Raw genomic sequence first — 26304 nt, 5'->3', positions numbered from 1 at the left:
TTCTGTCAGATAAGAGTCGAGTGTCACGCCAGTCGCACTCTAGTTGTTGTCCAACCCACTTCATTTTCCTCAGATCTTCCGTATACCATGATTTATGATTAGGAGCGGGTTGGATGTGTTGATGGCCTTGGCGGTATCGGCGTTACAGGTATTAACCAAAGCTTCGACAGAATCACCGGCATTACCAACCAAGGAACCCTCTAAGGCTTTCTGGAATCCAATTGGTTCCATTAACCTTCGAGGGCGGACCATTCTAATGGGTCCTCCACCCCCGATGGGGCAGACTGTGGCTCTTAGTTCAGCCTTGACCAGGAAATGATCCGTCCATGACAGTGCAATGGTACTAGTTACCTCCGCCCACAGATATTCCTGCTCCGTACTGAAGACCGCATCAAGGGTATGACCTGCGCAATGCGTTGGCCCGGAAACCAATTGGGATAGGCCCATGCCTGTCATGGAATCCATGAACTCCTGAGCCGCACCTGTTAAACTGGTCTCGCATGGGATGTTGAAGTCACCCAGAATTATAAGTCTGGGCGACTCCAACAACAACTCCGAGACCAGCTGTGTCAGCTCAGATAGGGAGTCTATTAGACAACGGGGTGGATGGTATACTAACAGAATCCCTATACTATCCTTGGTTTTCAGGCTGAGGTACATATGCTCGAAGTGGTCAGTTTTCCAGCTAGGTATCCTGGTCAAGGTGAGGTTATCTCTGTGGACCAGAGCCACTCCGCCCCCTCACCCACTTTCCCTTACCTGCCCACTGACAGAGTACTCAGCTGGGAGGGCCTGATTCCAGGTGATGGCACTGTCATCCCCCAGCCAGGTCTCTGTGAAACAGGCCAGGTCGGCTTTCTCATCCACAAGGAGGTCGTGGATGATGTGGGTCTTATTCTTTACCGACCTGGCATTACAAAGGAGCAAGGTAAGGTTCTGTGGCATGGTTGGTAAGCTCCCCAATCTATTCTGGGTAACCGAGTGAGCTGAACGTGGGATCGCTTTTAAACATTGATCCCGCCTGCCTTTGTAACAAAACCTCACTCTGTTGTCGCCATATCTTCCTTTGCCCCACACCTCAATTCTTGCTCCCAGTTTAGTCCCAGCCAACTCATCCTCCTCACATCCCATTGGTCTTACTATTCTCTGATCCCAATGTTCTTAGGGAGAAGAATAGCTGTGCTGTACTCCAGAGCCTCTCTTCATAGACCTGCCTCCAGAGGGACTACACCCTCTGACTGCTGTCCTGGCCTCTGCTGCCTTCTTGCCCCTGGTGGAGTTGGGGAGAGAGGGAAGGCTTGCTTGTGGCTTGGCTGCTGGTCTTCTATCACTAACACTGTATCTCCCATGAGATAGTTCATATTCATATAAATTCTCCCACATTATTGTTGTTGTTGTGTGCCTTCAAATCAATTCTGACTTATAGCGGCCCCCCAAAACAAGTGTATCACAGTTTTATTGGTAAGACTTATTCAGAGGGGTTTTGCCTTTGCCTTCTCCTGAGGCTGAGAGAGTGAGACTTGCCTAAGTGGGTTTCCATGGCTGAGTGGGGATTCAATCCCTAGTCTCCAGAGTCATAGTCCAATTTCCAAACCACTACACTACACTGCCTGCTTGCTACTATTATGCAGACCGCAAATTTATTCCATCACATGGTTGTGTATCTGCACACCTTCTCCATCGAGTTTAAAATCATGAAAAAACAGGTGATGGAGTATGGGGCGTAGGTGTCCTCTGCTATTCTAAAGAAGTCATTTATTTTAAAAAATTATACTTTATGTACTAAATTTTCTAATAGTGCAATGATATATGTGTTATGTAAGATGTACTGTAAGTTCTATTGGGTTCAATGAGATTCTGGGTCCTTGAATACAGGACTACATCATACATTGCTTGTAATAAATCTTTCTCACTTCCCTTAAAGCAAAAGGAGTGAATGATTAATCCATCTGTGAAGTGATGAGATGTCTACAGAACAGTGGTGTCCATATATTATCAGTAGTATGTTCATTATGAGGTAATATATAATGAACAAATTCGAAGAAGACTTTTCTGCATGTATTTTAGTCCTTGTTTTAAAAATGACTCATGTTGTTATTCTTGTTCTTGGAATGCCAAGTCCAAGAAGTCACATGGCATGCTTTCCACATTTTGTTGTAAGGCAACACAGTTGTTTAGCGAGAACAGAAATGCTCTGGGGCTAATATCCCCCCCCCCCAACTAAACTAAAATCTTATATCAGGGGTAGGCAACCTGCGGCCCGCGGGCCGGATGCGGCCCAGCGAGGCCTTGGGACCGGCCCCAGCCCGGTCCTGCCGCCGATTGCCACCGGGACCTTTGGGGGGCAATTGTCTATAGAAGCCTCAGAAACATGCATTTATATTAACATTTTTTTAAAAAATCAGCAAATTTTTTCATGTGTCCTCCATTTTTTAAAAAAAGTGTCTTCCATTTGAAAATTTAGTCCTACATTTGTCCTGGTTTATTTATATATTTAATTTTTTTAAAAAATTATTTAATTATTTATTTTTTGGCTTCGGCCCCCCAGTTGTCTGAGGGACAGCAACCCGGCCCCCAGCTCAAAAAGATTGCCTACCCCTGTCTTATATGATCCTTTCAAGAGTACATGGCACTCACTTCAGATGTCTTTCAGAGCTTTATGAGTCATAAGGCTAAGATTTGTACCTTTGTTTTTCCTACAGCAAATGAGCTAGAAGTATCACTGTGCAGGGATAAAAAGAGAGTGCATGCAGATCCAGTCTGCCTATTAGCCACAGAAAATACCAACCAAATTAAAATACTCACTTAATCCCTGTTGTCAGATTCTGTGTTCTGACACTCCACAGACACATACACACATCCTGACAAAGGAAAGATACTCTGATATACTTATACATTTAGTGAGTAGCACTAAATATATAAGAGGGTATTTTTGTTTGTGCCCTATCAGTCACTGCTCTATCCTGGAGGTTGCCTCCTAGAGATTGACCTCATCCCCCCATTTCTGTATTGTCCTTGCTGCTAGCATGGTCACTGTTCTAGAAGACTTGCTTGTCAATGGAGAGCTGCTGAAAGTAATTTCAGTGACAGAATCCAATGTGCAAAAGATTTATATCTATTCACTGGAGAAATATGGAATCATCAAGCTGTTAAAACTGCGATATTGAAAATGTTGAATAAAAATGATTCTGAAAAAAACTAACAACAAAACAACCCACAGAGATACTGAAATAAATGCTGGTGGTTGGTGGTAGGGGGCAATTACAAAAAGTGCTTTAGAGGTGGGAATCATGCACCCATCTAGATAGGGTTCCCAAGTTTCAGGGCAAAGGGAGGCATCTACCTTGAAAAGAATGCTTAGTTAACTTACGTGCTTATTATGCTGGGCTGTGCTGCTGGTATCCACAGTTCCAGGCTGGAATGGCCACTGTACATTCTGCAGGGACCTCATCTCATTTTATAGACTTGTGTTTTATATCTCAATGACAGACTCTGAGCAACTGTAGTTGATGCTTAATGTATCAAGTTTAACGACACCACCAGACCCTACTCCCTGTGCTATCACCAGGCACTGTCCCCAAGTGTCAGGACTAGTCCCTGAAATATCAGGGTTTGGGATGCTCCTGACTTCACAACACTGCTTCCAGATTATGCTGGACTGCAACTCTCAGCATTCTCCACAATTGGCTATGCAGGAGCAACTAATAACATTATCTTAACAGTTCCAGGGGAGTACTGGTGTAGTTCCTAATACATATTACTGAACATGCCTGTCAGTAACAATTAGGGTATTTTGCACTTGTATTGGAGGTACAATTATAACTGTGGCACAGCACTAGTTAAGAAAGAAAGGATCATAAGTCTCTCTAGGCCCATACAGACAGGCCAAAGTAAAGCTGCTTCAGGCCACTTTGGAAGTATACTTTTTAAATGATGCATACTTCCTAAGAGGCCAGAAGCTGTGCCAAAGCTACACTCCAGTCCTTAGGACTGGAGCGTGGCTTTGGCATGGCTTCTAGCCTCTTAGGACACATGCAGCATTTAAACGGCATACCTCCAAAGTGACCCAAAGTAGCTTTATTTTAGCCTGTCTGTATGGGCCCTCTGTTACCCAAAAGGAATTCTGTTGGGGAAAATGTATACCCACATGCATTTTGTTATCATTTCTTATTTATACAACACATCACAGTATATGGCATTTTTCAGTGTTTAATAAACAAGAAAAGAATTCTCTGCCCCAAGGAACAAGGGGAAGGAGAACTAAAGGATGGCAGACACAAGCACATTAGGCACTGCAATTAAAATAAACTTAGATCTCATTATATTTGGGAATAAAGGTTCCACACATGGAAGGCACATAAATACCCTAAATGTACCATTCCTCTCTAATTTGCAAGCTAAGCAGGGTCAACCCTGGGATGTTTCTCTGTGTACTCTTCTTAGTTTGCTCTGAGATGTTCAGTGTCAGAAATGGTGAGAAAGAAATGGTCTAGAGAAAGTAAGGCCTGTTACAGACAGCCAAAATAAAGCTGCTTCGAGTCACAGTGGAGGTATGGTGTTTCAATGATGCATGCATCCTAAGAGTCCAGAAGTTGCACCAAAGCCACGCTCCAGCCCTAAGGACTGGAGCTGGCTTTGGTGTGGCTTCTGGACTCTTAGGACTAATGCATCATTGAAACACCATACCTCCACTGTGACTCGAAGCAGCTTTATTTTGGCTGTCTGTAACAGGCCAATGTAAGTAAGTAGCTGGTAGCATGAGTTTACATTGACTTGCATCTGAGGAAGTAGACTCAAATCTACAAAAGCTCATGCTACCAGTTTCTTTCCATTAGTCTCCAAGGAACAAGATTTAGCTTAGAGAAGGAGGAGAGGTGATATGATAGTCATATTTAAACATCCCTGGAGGAATGTCATGTAGGAGATGGAGCAAGTCTGTTCTCTGCTGTTCCAAAATTAGAACATGAAGGAATTGGTTATACAAGAAAAGACATTCTACCTAAACATTAGGAAAACCTTCCTGAGGGAGAGAACCATTTGACAGTGGAAAAGATTGCACTGGAGGGTAGTGTGTTCTCCTCCTTCGAAAGTCTTTAAACTGAGGTTGGATGGGCCTCTTTCGGGAGTTTTTTTGTGTATTGTTAAACTAGATAGATGGTATTTTTGTGTACTGTTAAGCTAGATAGAAGCTGAACTATATAGATGGCTCCATGTGATTCCATGGAATTGCTAAATGCACTATATTCACTGAAAAAAAGATTTATATTTAGTGGGGTGGTCAATATCACGGTCAATATGGTTTGAATGCTGGACTATGGAGACAAGGGTTTGAATCCTGGCCTGGCCATGGAAACCCACTGGGTGACCTTGGGCAAGTCACACCTCTCAGCCTTAGAGGAAGGCAATGGCAAACACCCTCTGAACAAATCTTGCCAAGAAAACCCCATGATAGGCTTGTCTTAGAGTTGCCATAAGTTGGAAACTGCCTGAAGGTACACAAAAGCAACAAAGTCAGTATCATAGTCAACTGAGTTCCTTTTCATTCAATATCAATAGTTAACATCATATCAGCTTTATATATAAATTTATCAATATTTACCGAAATATGAATTGAAAGATTTTGTTAATAATTTTGTTATTTTTATTTCAGCTAGTTTTTACTCTGTATTACATATATGTAGCCAATCTTTTTAATTTAAAAAAAGACTATACTCCTATACTGAAATTTACAAAACATGAACAAAAATAGAAAAAATACAGCTTTTTAAGCACTTGGCCAACCTGAAGCATCCCTCATCTGTCTCAATGCAATTGTTCACTCCTGCCCTTTTCTATAAGTTGTGCATGCCTTTTAGGATGTTCCACCTTGTACCTGAGGTCCTACTATTTTTAAAGAAAACCCAGTCTCCCTTCTCCCCTAACTCTTTTCTTCCAGCTATTGTTGACATTCCAGTAGTAAAGCAGACACCAATTCAATGTGTGATTCTATGAAAATCATGCAATAAAACGATCAGAGTGCTTTGTGGTGCGACTGTGGGGAATGGATGGATCAGTTTATGGCCTAATGCCTCTTCATGCGGTTGATTGAAGAGACACAGACCACCAAAGTAGACTTTGCTATATACTTCAGGGGGCCTTGGAAATGTGGTGGGAATGCTGGAATACTTATTGTTCTAAGCTGAACATCTCAATAAAAATCACATGCTGCTTTGTTCTGAAAGAGAAATTTAAAAAAAACCAACAACTCAGGAGTACTTCTAACTTCAAATTTCACACTTTAAAGTTATGTGCTCATTGTTGTTATTGTGTGTTTTAAAGTCATTTCTGATTTATGACAACCTAAGGTGAACCTATTTGAGGTTTTCTGAGGCTAAGGGTATGTTTACATGGGCTATTTACATTGTTTCCCTCCTGCCCTCACATTGCGCTGTCCACACGAGGTAGGGCCACAGGCCAAATTTGAATACTGACTGTCTTCACATGGGAAGGCTAGTTCCTTACCGAATCCAGGCCATGCCTGCCTTAATCTGACTTTTAAAAAATCAACATTTGGTCTAGCTCTTTCAGGGAAATCCACAGCATCCTCAGGCAACACTGGGCAGCTGTTTTACATAGTGTCCTGATATGCTGCCTGTCATTATAACACATTACTCCTCTGAGGTCACAATGAGGCACCCAGCCATGCAATCGATGCTGGGAGCTTCCTTTTTAACCTCGGAGGGAGTGATCTGCACCAATGGCAGCATGTGTGTAGACAGATGGTTGGCATTGTTCCAGAGTGCCTGGGTAATGAGAGGAATTCTGGCCAGTGTAGACCTGCTCTGAGAGTGTGTGACTTGCCCAAGGTCACCCTGTGAGTTTCCATTGCTGAACAGGGATTTGAACCCTGGTCTCCAGAGTGACAGTCCAGTGCGCAAACCACTACACTACAATGGCTCTGTTATATGCTCATTACACGGGATTAAACTAGGCCTGTATATCTGCCAAGCCACCTTGCCTAAAGTGGCCCACCAACTATGATAGTCCAATTGCATTTTTAGGCCATTTGCTTTTAGGGAATCCCCAGAAGAGGTGAACAGAAGCTGCAGTCAAGTACTTGGTAGCCCTGGTGGGAAGCATTTGGTTTAGTAGATTAGAAATTGCAGGCGGGCTTGGACTAAGGCCTTCAGTGTTTTGCAATAATTTTAATTTTATGCAAACAGTTTTAATACCTAGGCAGAGGGTAATACTACTTAGGCAATACAGTCTTTGCCATCAAAACACTACCATAATCTCCAACAGTACGCTTAAAATTTATGTTGAAGATTAAAGCAAAGCAACAGAAATGGTGAGAAATGGCAAAAAGAAAATAATAAAAAAGCAACTGCAAAGCAACAAGATTACACATACTTAGATGGACAACATCAGGGATAGCAAAGGGAAGTGTTGGTCTCCTGCCAAACAAAAAGGAAATTCCATCACAGGAGAAGTGAAAAGAGGTAATCTCTGACGAATAACACTGCACTTTGTTCCACAGTTTGCGCTAAAGAATGCCGGAAACAGACAGCTCAGGAAGATAAATACTGAAAACATGGGAATGCACAATCATGAAACAAACATGCCATTGCAAGCAGGCTAATCCAATGAAAGAAACCTAGGCGGTGCCTGAGTGCTCCACCGTATCCCCAAACAAGGCAGAACAGGCCAAATGGCTTGGACGAGTCTCACATAGTGAACTGCCTACTGTGTCTCCACTGTGAGGATTCAGGGACTTAAGGTCTCTGGAGGACTTTCCAACCTTGCACGTTTTATCTCCCCACTGCTTCCCACTGCCCCTTTCCCTCACAGGTCCATGACAAAGGGAGAGGTTTGCATTCTCAGGCATGGAAAAGAAGTGAAGGAGGCAGACAGCACCTTTCCAGAAAATAGCCTTGGGCCTGTTACAGATAGCCAAAATAAAGCTGCTTCGAGTCACTTTGGAGGTATGGTATTTCAATGATGCATGAATCCTAAGAGTCTGAAAGCTTCACCAAAGCTGCACTCCAGTCCTTAGGACTGGAGCATGGCTTTGGTGCAGCCTTTGGACTCTTAGGACGCATGTATCATTGAAATACCATACCTCCAAAGTGACTCGAAGCAGCTTTATTTTGGCTGTCTGTAACAGGCCTTGGTTTGCAGTGTGCTTAAGGGGTCATGCAGAAAAAAGATTGTAGAATTCACTTAAAGTGTTCTTCATATATACTGTTCAATAGGTGCCTGTTTTTGTATCAATATCTCATGGTAGAAGCTTTCCATTAAAGAGTATGATTCAATAACTAAGCTGCAACTATCAGTAGGATTTCATGGAAAGAACTATTTCAGAGTCTGTGTAGGTGTGTGGGGAGGATTGGGAGCAGAGTCCTTTCCCATATTAAAGTCAAATTAAACCAAAGCAGACATCCCTGTGCACAAGCCAACTGGCTGAAAACTTACTTTAAAACAAAAAACCATACCAGGCAGGTATTTTTTAAAAAATAAAGAGGGAACATCTAAACAGGCTGCCTTTAGTTATACGGTATGAAGTGATGGAGTTCCAGCAAGGGTGAACCATGTGATTCTGCTGGTTGTATAATTTGGCTCTGTATCATGGCCTGTTGCCTAAACCAGCAGGCAGGCAGCACATCATAATTCCTCTCATTCTATAAAGCTACCCATATGTTGTAATATTAAATCATTACCATTGCATATAATAATTGTAAACAAATAAATCTTCTCTTCTCACTCCCACAATAAAACAGGAGCTGAACATCACAGTTGATATCACAATCAAATATCTCCCCTTTATATATATATTTTTTAAATTTTGGAAACAATGATTGGACTCGAAGGACAAATTCTGTTGGTAAAACAGCCAAATGAGAACCAGAATAAGTCTGCATTGTTGTTGTTGATGTTTTTTTTTAATATGAAAGAATGTTTTAAATATTAGAATAAATTGGCCAATAATCATGCAGCAAAAATTAACCATTAATAATGTCGAAGTTCTACTGCTGAAGCTGAAGTATTTTGGAAGCATTGGAAAAAAGCTGTGTGCAACTTTCCAATCTTTATCTGAGAAGCTCCCTGTAGATGATCTCAACAAAGAACAAAAGAAAAAAGAAGGTGAAAGAAAGAAAAAGTATGGGGTGGTGGGAGTGAGGGAGAATTTTGCAGTAAAGTGGAAGCCCCCTCAGACATTAACCTAATAGGGCTGTGAAAAATGTATACTCTACCAGTTCCCCAGCAACACATTATTTCCCCATCTGCCCTAGTCTCGCTTAGCTTAGTCCCCAGAGAACTCTAAATAATGTTGCCAAAACACTTTTGTGTTCTCTAAGGTGCTTAAGTTCTGCTCCAAACCTTGATCTTCAATTTGATTTCAATAAATCTTAAGATCCTTGTTGATTTCTACAGGAACACAACAGTCAAACACTGTATTTGGTCATTTAGCCTAGTATTTTATACTTTTATGGATTGCAATTCTGCTAGGTCTTATGGAAGACTCTCCCCATTTGCGATCTTTGATTCTTTTCTTTGGAGATGAAGGGGGTTCAGCCCAAATCTTCTGTATTAAATAAACACAGACCAATGCCCTGGTCTCCAGAGGGTTTGCCTGGACAGACAGTCACTTATTTTGAATGTGAACATATACAACTAACAGTTGCCTTGTATTTTACCTGAAACTGTTAACATCCACACCCTCAAGTGACCAATTAGTGTGCTGGATTTTAGTTGTTTTTTTTTTTTAAAGTCAGAAATGCTTCTTGCTTCAAGAAGTGTAAAAACTAACCAGAGCTAGCTTGAGACAAAATATAAACAAAACCTTCCATTCCGGGTGGGGCAGAGAGTTTTTTCTTTGTTTAAAAGCAGAACTAGTTTATTATCTTTATGTTTAAAGAGTGAGATACTGTTGATAATGAGAATAGTTACAGTTTAGTTTCTGTGTGCATTCAAGTCATTTGTGATTTATGGTAACACTAAGGCGAAACTTTCACAAGGTTTTCTTGATAGAATTTGTTCAAAGCAGGTTTGCCCTTGCCTTCCTTTCAGGCTGAGAGAGTGTGATAACTGCACCACACTGGCTCTCTATATGGTTACTCTCTCAAAATTAATAATCTGTGTAATTGTGTTTATATATATATGATTTAAGAAAGAGGTAATAGATTTTTTTTTTAAAAAACTATGTACATAATATCTCTACAAAAGTACATATTCCAATTGTACTTTTTTGGGTGTGTCTCTTTAGCTTAAGAATAGTCCAACCATTTTGTACTAATGCATGAGAAAGGAGCCGTCGTGTGGTTAAAGAAGGATGAATTTCATTACTAGATCAGGATTTTTCCCCCTTAAAATCCCACCACAATAAGTGCAAATTCAACCAGACTGCATTTTGCACTTTCTAGAATCTACAACACAATTGAGTAATGAGTGTGTCACAGCTGTTCTGAGCTGTAAATTTACATGTACTATTGACACAAGAGTTCTATATTTACAGTCATCCCATCACATGTGCAGCTTAGGTATTTGTGGATTTGATTATTTGTGGATTACTGTTCACTGTTTGCTGTTGCTGTACACAATTTTTAACAGAGGCTTTGATAATAACGATGACATTGGGAAGAAATCAAACTAGTGAGGTGGCTGGGCTTGGCTGCACAAATATTCTCTTGCTCACATGTGTGAGCAGGGGGAAGGGGATGGGCTAAGGGCAACATGAGGATGGAGAGTGTGGGTATTCTCTTGCTCACATGTGCAGGTGAGTGGAGACATGGGATGGGGGAGCATGAAGAGGAAGGTCACAGGCATTCATTTGCTCATTTACTCATATAGGCAGGGTGGGTGGAAGGGAAGTGCGTTGGGGGAGTCTGAGGAGGGAGGGCACATACATTCACTTACATTCACTTGCTGTCTCGGCTCAGGCAGGCAGATGGAGGATGGGATGGGGAATTGCAAGGAGTGAAGCTGTGGGTGGGCAAGAGGGGCAAAGGGATGGAATGTATGCCCCCTTTCGCCCTCCTCTCCATTCCATCACCTCCTCCCTGTCCACATGAGAGTGAGTGACTGAGGGAAGGTGTACGTAGCTGGCCCCAGACACCCTGCCAGTACAAGTACCTTTTTTGTGTTAATACTGTTTTTTTTTTTGAGGGGGGGTGTCTAGAGATGTTTTCCCACTTTCATGGGGGGAACGCACCCTAACCTTCATAAAATTTGAGGACTGACAGTATATACTTTTGAGTAATCTAATACTTTGACTTGGAAGCAAGCCCCAGTGAATTCAATGAGACTTTACAGCTGGCCCTTCGTATCCACAGATTCATATCCATAGATTCAACCATCCACTGCTTGAAAATAATTTTAAAATATATAAATTCCAAAAAAGTAAACCTTGATTTTGCCATTTTATAAAAAAGGGTGCTATTTTACCATGCTGTTGTATTTAATGGGACTTCGGCATCCTAGGATTTTGATATCCATGGTGATGGTGGTAGTGGTCCTGGAACTAAACCCCAATGGATACCAAGGGCCCCCTATATACCGAAGTCTGCTTACTTCAAATCTTTGTGGTTTTAAACATTTTGTATGACTTTTTATTATATTTTTCTGATTAATTGTTGGCATATTTTGTTCACTACACAATCATTTATCCAATTCTTACATACCTGTTCCACTGGATAATACTTTATATGGTAGTTTATTTATCAGTGGAAGGACTATTTTACTTGATGGCATTAATGTTGCCATACAATCTCTTTGTGCTATGTAAGTGCAGAGCAGTTGTTACATTGGCTGGGCAGGGAAAGAAGAGGGGTGGAAGACAGCAAAACAATGGGTTTATTAAATGCTTGGAGGAAAAAGACAGAAGAGCAGAAACAATTTAATCAGTCGCTAGAAGAGATAAAGTGTATTTTGTTAAAAGGGACCAGGCAAACACTAAAAAATCTGTGCACGTCCCTGGAGCATTACAACCAAATCTAGAAACTGTCATTCAAAGCAACACAGTCTGACGTTTGGAATTCTAAAGCTCCTATGGGTATGGGTAGGCTTTTGAGTGTCAACATGAATGGGTTTTGTTTGCTGTTGCTGCACCAAAAAAGTCTGTTTAATAAGTCATGCTCATAAAATTGGTTCTTATTTCCCCCCTTTTAAAAGCACCCAGTATACTTACTTTAATGAGAGTGAATAGTCATGCTTGCTGGTTTGACTATTCCTCACAAGATAGCTACATTCTTTACACAACCGCAAGAGGTTTTCTGCATCTGTTCGACTGATTGCTCCATGATACCATCTACAAAAGAGACCAAAGGCCACAAAGCAATTAAAAGTTAGGATAAACTTGCCTTAAATGTAAAAAAAAACCCAAAAACACAAACACAAACAAACAGGGAAAGAAAACATCTCACATTGCTGTTACAATATTTTAAAGGCTGTTTTAAAAACCAACAACTAGGGGACCAGTGAAATATTTTGAAGTCTTATGGATTTTGTGGGGACATAGAATTAACCATTTGGAACACGATGGGAAGACAGTTATGACAGTGTTAATTTTTACAACTTTTATTACCCAGCAGAATTTCATATGAGGCAGAAGTATTACTATATGTAGGACAATTAGGCCAAAACCACACTACAGAAATAATCCAGTTTGAGACTGCTTTAACTGCCCTGGCTCAGTGCTAGGGAAACCTGGAAATTGTAGTTTATTGTGGCACCAGAGCGCTCTGACAAGAAGGCTCAATGTCTCACAAAACTACAGTTCCCAGAATTCCCTAGCACTGAGCCTTGGCAGTTAAAGTGGTCTCAAATTGGATTATTTCTTCACTGTGTTTTGGACCCTAGCCTCCTCTGTCATTAAAAGCTGTAACTGAGCACATAATTAGACAAAAGATCTCAGACAATAGTGTGTTTTATTTAAAGTGACACTGTCACCTTACACAGTAGAATGATTATCTAGGTAAAACAATTTCACTAATTGTAGCAAAAGTGCAAATCACAGAAAGAGGAAGGGGGAAGAAAAGCATGGAAACCCAATGGGTGACCCTGGGCTAGTCACATTCTCTCAGCCTCAGAAGAAGGCAAAGGAACCCCCCCCCCCCCCCGAATAAATCTTGCCAAGAAACCCCTGCCATGAGTCTAAAACAACTTGAAGGCACACATTAACAGGTTTTTCAAAAATAACCTTTCATGTTATAGTCACAGGATATACATTTTCAAGTGTACCCTTAAATGAAATGAACACTGCAAAATATAAGTTGTGAACATGCCAAACATGTTTGAAAGCATATATTATACTGTTGTACTGGTTAGGCTTTCCACAGGGTGTATTAAAAAAAAAGCAAACCTGAGTGAAATGGCCCTTGTACAGAAGCAGCTGAAAGCAGAATACCAGATGCAGATTTATTGTAAGACATGCCAGGCAAAACTGCCCAAGGGAGACCTGTTGTGTTAGTCACTTATAATGCAGACATAAGGCCTGAGACTCCACTGAGTTCTATAATCAAACCTCTTCTAAACATGGTTTCTGCCTCCCTCCTCACTCATCCATACCGTCAATGTCAGCTTGACTTACATTTGTTTTTCCAGTGGGATAGTTGGATCCACTCTTTCCCCAAGGATTCCACAGAATTCAGGGCTACCATGCTTGATGGGTTTGAAGCCTCCCCCCGGTGCTCGAAGCTGTCGACGCCGGTCGCTTGAAGATGGAGAAGGTGAAGACTGCCTTATTTCTCCCCCGTTGAACTGGACTGAAAGAAAAGTTAAGGCAAAGCAATTACTTCCAAATCAACACATTAAAAAAAAAAAGCTTTAATAGATGGCACATACATCCTTTAACTTGCCAGATGCACAAGGATGTGGCTAATCTGAAGTCCTTAATAGGAAGTGGGTACTTTCTGCCTCCACCACCCATTCTTACACTTGGATATGATAGCAGAATGTTATTTAAAAGATTAAACTGCTGCAATACATTAAACACAGACTGATCTATAGCGTTCACATTTATAATGCCATTATTTGGTGGATAGTAACATGGGAAATTATATGTCCAGGTCCTCACAACATTCGAGGTTTCAAGCAGTGGGCAGCCCCCCCTTAGAATGTCACCTGGTGCAGTCCACACTCTTTGCACCCCCTGTCCATGTTAGTCTGGAATATCCATATACAAAGCACCTTTGAGACAGATCCTGTAGCACCTTTGAGACTACCGTATATACACGTTTATAAGTCGAAAAATTTATGCCCAAAAATTGATCTCGAAATCTTAGGTAGACTTATACATGCGTATATACGGTAATGCAGTTCCAAAAGCGACTCTTTCCAGGGGACCGGGGGTTGATTTGCAGGTCTTTTAGTCCAGGGAGAGTGCCCTTAAGAGAAAGGCTGCCAGCCTTCCCTCCCTGCCTGCCTCCCTGGGTCCCCGGCGCTTGCCTGAGTCGCCAGTGCTCCTGCAGCTGTGGAGGCATCCCTGCTTCCTTCCTTCCTCTCTCCCTCACTTGCTCCATGAGAGCAAAAAAGAGACGTCCTCCTCTGGGCTCTGCAGCATGAAGAGCCAGGAAGATAGCAGTTTCTTCTCCTTTAAAAACATGAGCAGAGATGCCTTCACCTTTTCCCCCCAGAGAAGCCTTGCTTGCTTGCAAGCCCAGCGCCTGGGAGATTTCCCCAGATTGGCTGCTTCAGGAAAGGAAAGGGAGCAGAGGAAACACTGGAGCCACTCAAGCATCAGGAAAAGAAAATCTCCCAAGTGCTGGGCTTGCAAGCTTTCCTCTCCAAAATATACAAAGGAGCAAAAAAAAATCTGAATCTCCCTCTTTGGAGGTCTTTAAACAGAGGCTGGATGGCCATCTGTTGGGAATGCTTTGATTTGGATTTCCTGCATGGCAGAATGGGGTTGGACTGGATGGCCCTTGGGGTCTCTTCCAACTCTATGATTCTATGAACACTTTGAGCAGAGATGGCTTTTTGGAGCTTGCCCTCACAGCACCAAAAAGCAAGCAGAGCAGCAGGGAAGTCTCGGGGGCACAAGCCACTCAAAGGAGCACCAAGAGGCAAGTGGAGCAGAGGGACTGACTGCACCCTCGACTTATCCACGGGTCATATTAAAATCCATAATATTGGCCTCCAAACCCCACCTCGACTTATACATGAGGTCGACTTATACACGAGTATATACAGTAACTATGTGAAAGAAGTTGTAGCATAAGCTTTTATAAGCTTTAGACTGATTCCTCAGATGCATGCAGCTCCATTTAGATAGCCTTTCCTAATAGCTGCAGTCACATTAACAACACCGATACAAGCCAATGTGTCATGTTTTCACTAGTAGCTGGAATTAGCTGATTGGGACAAGCTAGTGTACATCCAGAGTTTATTTGCTTACTTATTACAGGATTCAGTAGTATGATTTTTGGCTGTAGCATATTTGTGCTACAAGCAATCTGGAGAAAGATCAGCTGCATTTAAATAAAGATTCAGTGTTCACCTATACCACACTTGGGAGCCTTCATTCTGGGGAAAGAGAGAGCCTGCAGCTTTTCAGCAGAGAATTGTTAGAAGATGACACATTCCCAGGATTTGGGGGAGGCGGGTGGGGGGAGAACCATAGTAGGGCAGACTCTTCTGACTTGGGTGTCCTCCAAATATGTTGGACTATAATTCCTATTATTTCAGACTGCTGACCACACTGGCTAGGGATGGTGTGGAACACTTCAGTATAGAGCACTGAAGAAGGCAACTCTATTCTCCACTGCCCTCTCCATGAAGCCACAAATGAGAGCCTCTTATTATTAATAGTAATAAGCTTGTTTGTACAGGTCGATTCTCCCTTAGTTGAAAGATTGGGACCAGAGGTGTTTTACATTCTGGATTTTTTTTGGATTTCACAATTCCAGATAAGGGAGACTCAACCTGTAGTATCATTATACTACCAACCCAAGGAAAAGATCTCTTACATTTCTTCTACTATAGACTTTTGGAGGAACAAATGGGAACTACCACAGCATGGCAATTCATAAGATGTGTAGGTCAAGCTGACATTTGGTATCTAAATCTAAAATGCCAGTACAAGTTGCTGCCTCTGTATGTATTAATGTGAACTCAGCCTTTTCCAAAATCCCAAGCAGAGTTCTGGACAATTATCCTGATCCAGATATTTCAAGCTTATAGTTAGAAACAGCATGTGCAAGGATGTTATGAATGCTAGTTCCACATATGGTTTTGACAAGAAGGTAAATTACCTGCTTCTTTCAGTGCAAACAAGAGTAACATAACTAGTGGAAAGTATAACAACATTCAAAATCTACAAAACAGCAATACCTTTATTCTACCAACTAAAATGCATAAAATACATGATGAAAGCTTTTGAAGCTCCACTGGATTCTTCATAAGGCAAAGGAGCTTTGAGAGCTTGCATCATATATTGTATGCATTTTAATTGGTGAAATAAAGGTATCACTGTTTTGTGGATTTTGGGTGCTATTGTATTTTGCTATATTACCAAAACTACCTCTGAATGTGACAAGTAGCACAGGTACAGATAGATAGCCACACACAGTCCCTCCAAATTTTGCCAGCCATGCAAACTACTATATCAAATTATTCTGAGGATTTGGGGGAAAGGACCACTTTGAGGCTCTTATTCTTTCTCAGGTTACAGCTGAGGTGGCATCAGAGAGATCTGGTGTTTTGGAATGAGAAACACTGCTTAAAACAAATTTCTCATTTGCTTTTTCCACTCCCTCCAACCCATTTGTGAATGGTCAGAAATAACATCAAGTTTAAATGTTAATAAATACTTCCACTAGCCATCCTGTCAGAGACTGAATGAGAATGTTTCAGAACAGCCAGCCCCAACTTGGTGGCGATGATGGAAGTTGTAGGTCTAGGGTTTGATTTTTTAACTCTATTGTAATCTGATGTATTTTATTGTTGTAACCCGCCTGGATTCTTCATAATTGGGTGGGCTAGAAATAAATCTTTATTATTATTATTATTATTATTATTATTATTATTATTATTATTATTAACATGTCTGGAGAGTACCTGGCTGGAGAAGGCTATTTTGTTCTGTCATTTTGTGCCTGGAAGTCTGTTTGCTCTCTCTGCTCCTTCTTTCAGAGCAGAGTCAGTGTGTAGGAGAGAGACACCTAAGTGGATACCTGGGAGCAGAATCTAGAGGAGGAAACTATGCAGTTCCTTCTCTTTCAGGCCAACCAGGAGGGATCTGTTACAAGGGAATGGTATCTCAGCCATCTAATTCTAGTTGTTTTACAGCTATTACATTTTTAAAAGTACCATATGAAGAGCAGGCTTAGACTCAGAATAACAAAGATAGGAGGAAGGAACATCAACAATCTAAGATATGCAGATGACACCATACTGCTAGCAGAAAAACATCACAGAATTGGAACAATTACTAAGGAAGCATAAGAAGGAACAAAGCGTAAAAGCAGGCTTACTGCTGAACATAAAGAAAACAAAAATAATGACCACAGAGGATCTACATAAACTCAACCTAGATAATGAGAAAATTGAAATAGTTAAAGACTTCCTTACCTAGGATCAAACATTGATTGGAACAGAGAGTGCAGTCAAGAAATAAGTAGATGACTAGGAATGGGAAGGAACTAGACAGGATCCTAAAGTATCAAGATATATAACTGAGCATTAAAGTTAAAATCATCCGGTCATTTGTATTCCCCGTGTACAGATATCACCATGTAAGGATGCAAGACCTGGACAGTGAAGAAAACTGACAGAAAGAAAATCAGCTCATTTGAGGTGTGATGCTGGAGAAAAGTGCTAAGAATACTACGGATGGCAAAAAAGACAAATAAATGGGTCTTAGAACAGATCAAAGCTGAACTCTTCCTGGAAGCAAGGATGATGAAACTGAGGCTGTCAAACTCTGGCCACATCATGAGAATACAGTGCACCTGCGTTATATGCAGGCGCGCTATATGTGGCTTTCAGCATACGCTGAAAGCTGTGTGGGAGTGCACGGGAGGGGCGCATCCCATTTGGATGAATGAGGCACATGCCCGTGCGCCACCATGCCACCGCATTCATGAGCCCCATTCACTTGAATGGGGCTTGAGTATGTGTGGTATTTGGCTTACGTGGGGTTTGTGTGTCCGGAACGGATTCCCCGCGTAAGCCAAGGGCAGACTGTACATTAGAAAATACTATAATGCTGGGAAAGGCAGAGGGAAGCAGAAAGAGAGGACAACCACATACCAGATGGGGAGACTCGATCAGGGAGACCATGGGCCTGAGTCTGTAGGACCTAAGCAGAGGAGTTGAGGATAGGGAGGAATGGAGCTGTCCCATTCACCATGAGTTGAGGACAACTTGAGGGCAGTTAACAATAACAACCACCATTAAAAAATGTTATTGCCTTTATGTACCTAGGATTTTGTTTCTAATGAGTTTAAAACAGTGGTGTCCAAACAGTACTCTTTAAGGGATTTTGGACTTCAGCTCCCAGAATCCCAAACTACTGGCCAACATGGCTGAAGCTTCTGGGAGCTGAAGTCCAAAATCTCTTAAAGGGCACAGTTTGGGGACCACTGGTTTAAAACATGGTAGTTGCCCACCAGGGCAGAAAAGGCACATGGAAAGCAAATAAAGTATTTCAGAATTATGTCAGAAATTAAATTGCCAGCTCTTGATATGTTTCTTGAGGCTAAGGAAGTGGTCTACCCAGCATATCTGATTACCAGAAAAAGCTTAAGATTTTCTTAAGTTTAAAAGGAAATCCTTCAGTTTTCTAGCAACATAGACACAACTGGCAAAATTCCATCTATGAGTGGGACTATGGAAAATTATTTTGACTTAACAGACAGAAGACTGGAATTAGACAAAAGACTGGAAAAAGAAGCTAAACACTTTCCTATATTGGTACAGATGTATTTTTAGTTACTTTTTCATCATGAGACAATAAAATAGAGTGCAGCAGTCTTAAGAATTTATGTTGCCTCTTGTCAAAGTCTACTGGAGAGAGGGGAATAAAAACCCAATTTCTTTTAGGAAGCTAGACAGCCTCCTAAATAGTCATTAAGCTATATAAGATGAAACCTTCTTTATTGAATGGGCTGCTTAGTGTTTAGGAGATCATTATGAAGGAAGATTCAAGAGCAACTTTAAAGGAACCAATTCTGCTATAATCCAGTCAGGATTTCTTTGTGTGCAGGAATACCAAGAGTAAATAATCAAAGCAAGTCCAGTATAATGTTATAGGGAGGGACCTCTCTTGGAAATGCAGTGTTTTATCACAGCAAAACCTTGTACTGTGCAGGGAATTGTGACCTGTACATTGCCTTACGTAGGCCCCTGTGCAAACAAGAAGTCAAATATGTAAACAAGAGGGCTAAGGTAAGTGAGCTGAACCAGTATTGTCCTGATCTCCCACTGTGCAAATGTTACCTTTCAGAAATACTTCCACTGATTTCAATAAAATCCTAAAAGGGGGAGAGGGAAGCTGAAGTCATTTATTTGTTTTTGGTTATTACTGAAGAACCCTGCATGCAATGGTTGCAGCTCAGTTCCACTAAAACCAACAAGAGCATCTACGTAAGCTTCAGCAAACCATGGACTGGACCCATTTTCACTTCAGCTATGGAGATGGATACCATGGACAACCAAAAAGACAAACAAGTGGGTTCTTGAGCCAGAAATTTCCCTGGAAGCCAAGATGATCAAAGGCTGTTGTACCTTGGTCACATCATGAGAAGGCATGACTCATTAGAAAAGAGAATAATGCTAGGAAAGGTGGAGGGCAGTTGAAAGTGTCCAAAGGCCAGAAGGATAGACTCAATCCGGGTGACCATGGGCATGAATCTACAAGACTTAAACAGAGCAGTGGAGGATATGGAGGCTTGAAGATATCTCATCCATAGATTCACCATATATTGGGGACAACTTAAGGGCAATTAACAACAACAACATACAGAGATGGAAAAGCTGCCACATTCATAAGATGAAAAGACCATGGGTTATTCTGTGGTGCAGCAGTCTAACACTGCGATTAAGTAGAGTCACGGCAAACTATAGAGATTCTCTCTTACTAAGCAGATATTCCAAACAGCAGTCTGCCAATTATAAATTCAGGTTCCTGCAATGAAGAGGCTAGGGCAATATAGCAATTCTCTTGGTGTACTGATCACTGTGCTCCCCAACAGTCTTGTTTCTAAGCTGGCTGGAGTGATACTGGATCACACTAACTGGCTCAATTGGGAGGATTTCACCCTTCACTCTGAGATCACCCAGTTGGGATTTTACTTGGCTCTGAATGTGATAGAACACACCCTTGATCTGATATTCTGGTCTGGTGGAGTTGGTACCTGGTAAGGTTAGGTTAGGTCAGTATCTGATTAGTTTTGGACTGACCAACCATACAAACCCCTCTAGGCATGGTGTGTTTGTTTCATGTGTCTGACAGTTCAAAACAGTTTCCTGAATGCACTTGGAGAGTTTCTTGCCTGGTTTGCTGGCAGGACTATCAAAGCTCTGGTTAAATGTGAACATAGCTTGGGCAGATAATGCTATTGCTTCTTTATTTATTGCTTAAATAAAGGTTAATAATAATAATAATAATAATAATAATAATAATAATAAGCATCCTATTTTCTCTGGAAGAACCAGATCTGCTCATTTTTTTGAATGTGAAGTGTAGTGAGAGAAAACAGGAAGATGACAGCTAGAGTATGGCTGGAGATTAATTGGGCAGAAGATGGGTTAGAGTCCACTTGAAGACACTAGACCAGTGATGGAGAACCTTTTAGAGACCGAGTGCCCAAACTCAGTGGTGTTCCCGCACCAGGTCTCACCTGGTGCCAGGGAGGGAACTTCTGCGAACAGGACCTCCAGGGGAAAAACCCAAGGTACATTCTCTCAGCCTCAGGCTAGTAATAGCAAACCCCACTCTGATGAAACCTGCTAAGAAAATTCCATGATAGTTTTACTTTAGGGTTGCCATACGCCACAAATGACCTGAAGATACCATACACACAAGTCAGAGGATGGCAATGGAAATCCCCCTCTGATGAAGCTTGCCCCATGATAGTTTCGCTTTAAGGTCACCAGGAACCGGTGCTCAGAAGGGAGGAAGGGTGCTCTGGGGCCATAAACTGGAAATGACTTGGAGGCACACAACAACAACAACAACAACAACAAGCATAAGAAAGCACAGAAGGCACAGCACAATAACAAAAACAAAGAGAGGCAGCAGTTTGAGCATGTGACTCTGCAGACCAGGGCTTGAATCCCAGCTCAGCCATGAAACCCACTGGGAGACATTGGGCAAGTCACACTCTCTCAGCCTCAGAGGAAGGCAATGGCAAAACTCCTCTGAACAAATCTTGCAAAAAAAAAAAAAACCCATGATAGTATCACTTTAGGGACACCATAAGTCAGGAATCACTTGAAGACATGCAACAACAAAAACATGGGAATGGGGTGGGAGTGAAACGCTGGCTGTCACTGCACACCCCAACCCATGCATGAGGAGGCAGCTGGGGAAGCACTCTGGAGCAGATTGTCGCCCTCTCTGGAGCCCCCTGAGCATGACAAGGAGGAAAGGGCAGAGGAGGAGCCCTCCTTCAGACAGTGCCATTACACCTCACAAAACTACAATTCCCAGAATCCCATAGCATGCAAGAAGGGCTATGTGCCACCCCTCCTTGTCACAGCTCAGTTTTCTATGGGAGAACCGGGCTGTGGCAAGGAGCCAGGCTGGTTCTCCGGAGGCAAACCAAATCATGACATAGAACCGGGCCAAGTACACATGCCCTGCCCTCCACCCCTACTTACTGTGGCTGCCAGACAGCTTTGCATACCAGAGGGCATGCATGCCACAGATTCGCCACCGTGGCACTAGATTGTAGCAGTGATGGTAGCAAACAATGATAATTTCTTTGCTGCTATCATGTTTGCATATAACAGACCTGCAATGCTTTCCCATAGTTTGTGAGACCTTCTTGGCACAAGAGGCTGCTGGAGAAGTCAATGGCTTATTGTGAAAAATTGTATGCATACCCCTCCATCCTCACAAAATCTACTTTGATTTAGATTCCAAACAATGGCCTGTTACAGGCTGCCAAAATAAAGCTGCTTCGGGTCTCTTTGGAGGTATGCTGTTTAAATGATGCATGCATCCTAAGAATCCGAAAGCTGCACCAAAGCTGCACTCCAGTGCTTAGGAATGGAGTGTGGCTTTGGCGCGACTTCCGGACTCTTAGGACCCATGCATCATTTAAATAACATACCTCCAAAGAGACCTGAAGCAGCTTTATTTTGGCAGTCTGTAACAGGCCTATGTTAGGATTATGGGATTCTTCTCAGCCTCCAGATCCTGAGGATTTGTATAGTGTGTACAGAGAGATGAGTGCTATCACCTGTTACTTTGAGCTTTGTGCCCTACATGGCTATCAAAACTGATGATGTGATGAACATCCCCCACCTCTCTCTCTCTGTGGTTAAACCCTCTTGAAAAAAGCCAAGAATAAGAGATTTACTGGTGGTAACTTTCCCTGAGAGCTAGTGTGGTATAGTGGTATGAGTGCTGGACTGAGACTCTGGAGAGTAGGGTTTGATTTTCATCTCAACTGTGAAACCCACTGGATGACCTTGGGTTAGTTGTATGCTCTGAGGCTCAGGGGAAGGCACTGGCAAACCTCCTTTGAACAAATCTTGCCAAGAAAACCTGTTATAGGTTTTCCTTTCAGTCACCATAAATCAAAAATGACTTGAAGGCCCACAACAACAACAAAATACAGGTTGTTGTTATTATTATTATTTACTTATATCTTGCCTTTCTCCCAATACAGGGACTCAATATAGGGACTTTGGATGAGGTTTCTCATCCAACATGTTTGGAACCTTAAATATTTTGGATTTTGAAATACTTTCATATACATAAGGAGGTATCTTGGAGATGGGACCCAAGTCTAAACATGATATTCATTTATATTTCATATACACCTTATAGACTTAGCCTTTAGGTAAATTAATACACAGTATTTTAAAGTAATTTTGTGCATGAAACAACATTTCTGTACACTGAACTATCAGAAAGCAAAAGTGTCACTATCTCAGTCACAGATGCAGCACAGCATTTTGGATTTCAGGTTTTGGAATTCCAGATAAAAGAGACTCAACCTGTATGAAACATTTTATTGTTTAATTCTAGAACAAAGTATTCCACAATTCTTTTGTTTTCCAGCATTTCACACACAAAAAAAGTTCTTGATAAAAACCCAACATCCCCCCCCAATCCTCCCCCCACTTTTTTTTCAAACCTGTATATCTGTACTCACTTTATGGGTCTGCTGGAGAAGAATTTCTTGATTTGCTCCCAAGCAATACAACACACTCCCTTTGGATTGTTTCCCACCCTTTGTTGCTTTGAGAAATGTCTTTACAACAGACTATTTTCATTTAGCCTTACAAATTGTGCTACTGGCTTCATAATTATTCATTATCCTGTTGGTTTTAATGCTTTAATGTGGTCTGCTATACACATCATTGATTGTTTTTGTAGAAATCTAACAAATAAATATAAAATAATAATAAAAAAATAAACAGGTAGGCTCATATTTTCCCTATCATATTTAGTTAAGAATTTTTTCATCAGGTTTTATCAGCCAGGTCAACTGAAGAAAGACAACACTTTCTACAGAGCTGATAAAAAACCCTAGTCCTAATCACAAATCGCTGTCTATAGGTAAGAGTTTGGGTTCCCAGGTCAGCTGTTGTGGAAAGGCAGATACTTTTTCTGAGCTGAGTGGGAGAAATTTTTTGGCGAAGAAGGTTAAGGGTAAAGGAGTTGGCAAGGTGGACAAGGTCCTCCTTCTAGACTAGTTATTAAACTCTGATATAGAGGTCACATATAGGGAGATACCTGTGAGGCATGCTGGATACCTTTCGAGCAGCAAGACTAAAGAAGTGAGGCAAGAAGAGCTAAACCATGAACTGTTTTGCGTAGATACAAACTTTGATAATGTTCATTATAAACAATGGTTTGAAGTGGCAATTCCACTTCAAAGGACAGTTTTGCATTCTGATCTGCTGACTTTCTATCATGTTATATTTGGGCAAAGTCAGAAAAATAGATATATGCAACAAGTAAACATTTTGTACTATGAGGACAAAAGTGGCTCCCAGGTATAAAATGATGAAAGACTACAAGAGTACATACACTTCGTTCTCACAATATCTAAAGAAGGTTTTCCTCATAGAAGATACTGTTCCCCACACGGAAAGTTCCCCACATAGAAAGTACATCCACATAGGAAGAAAAGAGATGAATTTACTTCAATGAAAAAACCCTGCATATTGGTTTATTTTGCCTTCTGTGCATGCAGAAAATAAATGTGTGATAGTTTTTGACTCTGGAACCCACAGCACACAAGTCTTGTCTGAGATGGCCCTTAAATGGCAGTGTTTGAAAGGTATAATTACTAAACTGTTCAAAAGCATGCAAAACCATAATCACAAAGCAAGGGTGTTGGGAGGAATTAGCTGATTCAAATAGTTCATAAAATTTAATTATGTTTCATTTATTTATTCTGTTAAAAAGCAATAATTTTAATGTTGTCTGTCTTTGTGGAAGACACGTATATAATCCCTTAAAAGAATACTTGTATTGAGACAAATCAGACAACCAGACACCACTGATAGAACCTAAATCGTTACAACAACTTGCTAGTAATTAAAAGCTTCAAGCAATTATTTAACATTATGGGAAGCAAAACAAGTTACCTTGGCTAATTGTATGTGAAAAAGGTATGGAAATAACATGTTTAACAGAACATTCCTATGCTTGTCTGTTGTGTGTGTTGTGCACCTTCAAGCTGTTTCTGACTTATGGCAATCCTAAGGTGAACCTATCATGGGTTTTTCTTGGCAAGATTTGTTCAGAGGTGCTTTGCCATTGCCTTCCCCTGAAGGCTGAGAATATGTGATTTGTCCAAGGTGGGTCTCATGACTGAGTGAAAATTGAATTCTGGTCTCCAAAGTCACAGTCCAATGCTCAAACCACTGTGGCATGCTGGCTCGCTACTTCAAATTAATTACCATTGTGTCCAATATGATTTATTCCCATGTTAATGACTATACTGGGAATGAGGTTCAAATTACATACAGAGACTAAAGTCTTACAAAAGGAACCTATTTGGTTTTTTTGGTCTTTTTTTTACTAAAGAATTATGTTCATTAAATATGGGATAATCACTTTTTATAAAACCTTTGATAGTTCTGGTATACTTTTTCTGGATAAAAACTGGAAGCACACGTAACTCTTATGCTATAAAACATTTATTTTCAGAGTGCTTCAAAGTTCAGCCTGCTGTGTTTCTGCATGAGTCACTATTCTGAAAGTTTCTTGTAACTGACAATTTTGGACTTTGAAAGTATTTCGGAATTCCGGATAAGAGACTCAACCTGTGTATACTTCTCCACTGAACCACACAAATGGTCACAGCTACCAATATATTTACTGCATTTTTCTCCCATTTATTAACATTCTTTCCAAGAGCTCTTGCGGATGTTTCAGAGCCAAATCCAGTGGCAGCTGGTGTCTCACTGGGGGTGATGAATTTACTCCAGATTTCAAGCCTGACCTTAAAGGAGTTCTCCAAGGTGCTGAACTCTATTCCTAAATGGGAAATCCTTTAAAGCTAGCCAAAACGTGGAATGGAGCCACCAGCAACCAGTGGCCTAATCCTGCTTTTGGATTTCTTCATATAAGCATACAAAAAATAGGCCATTGCCCTTTCTAGATCGGTATTGTCTACTTTCTAACAGATGCAAGGGTCTGACCCTGAGACTTCGCTGTACAAATCAAGAGCTTCATCACAGAGCAATAGCCCCTTTGGATGGAGTAGCCAAATTGCCTTAAATGAATGCTTGCTTGCAAGTTGTTTTTGAGACAAAATTGTTTATTCTAATCTACTGTGTTCCCCATCTTCATGTACAGATGTGAGAGCTGGACACTGAAGAAATGCAGACAGAGGGAAAAAGAAGTTATTTGAGATTGGTCCTGGAGAAGAGTGCTGAGGATGCCGTGGACAGCCAAAAAGACAAACAAATGGGTCCTTGAACAGATCCAGCCTGAAATCTCCTTAGAATCCAAGATGATCAAACTAAGGCTGTTGTATTTGACCACATAATGAGAAGGCACAGATCACTAGAAAAGACAATAATGCTAGGAAAGGTGGAGGGTAGTAGAAACAGAGGAAGGCCACATGCCAGATGGATGGATGCAATCAGGGAGGTCATGGATATGAATTTGGAGGACCTAAGCAGAGTAGTGGAGGA

General features: G+C 41.3%; 1 protein-coding gene across 2 annotated transcripts in view; it reads right to left on the bottom strand.

The window, feature by feature from the left end:
• SHB (SH2 domain containing adaptor protein B) overlaps positions 1-26304 on the bottom strand; it is a 196836-nt gene that overhangs the window by 48829 nt on the left and 121703 nt on the right. The window contains exons 4-6 of one of the 2 annotated variants that reach the window (XM_089488759.1): positions 13565-13739; positions 12164-12283; positions 6159-6214 (exon numbers count right to left, since the gene is read on the bottom strand). In XM_089488759.1, coding sequence (XP_089344885.1) covers positions 6166-6214; positions 12164-12283; positions 13565-13739 — 344 coding nt within the window. In that variant the 3' untranslated portion in view covers positions 6159-6165. Of the gene's footprint in view, positions 1-6158; positions 6215-12163; positions 12284-13564; positions 13740-26304 lie in introns of those variants that run through there. The other variant, XM_089488758.1, reaches the window with a different exon arrangement.

This window comes from Sceloporus occidentalis, unplaced genomic scaffold, assembly GCF_023333645.1.
Source record: "Sceloporus occidentalis isolate IW3139 unplaced genomic scaffold, rSceOcc1.0.p SCAF_1, whole genome shotgun sequence".
NCBI classification, from domain to species: domain Eukaryota; kingdom Metazoa; phylum Chordata; class Lepidosauria; order Squamata; family Phrynosomatidae; genus Sceloporus; species Sceloporus occidentalis.
This window is presented reverse-complemented; position numbering and strand designations above follow the sequence as displayed.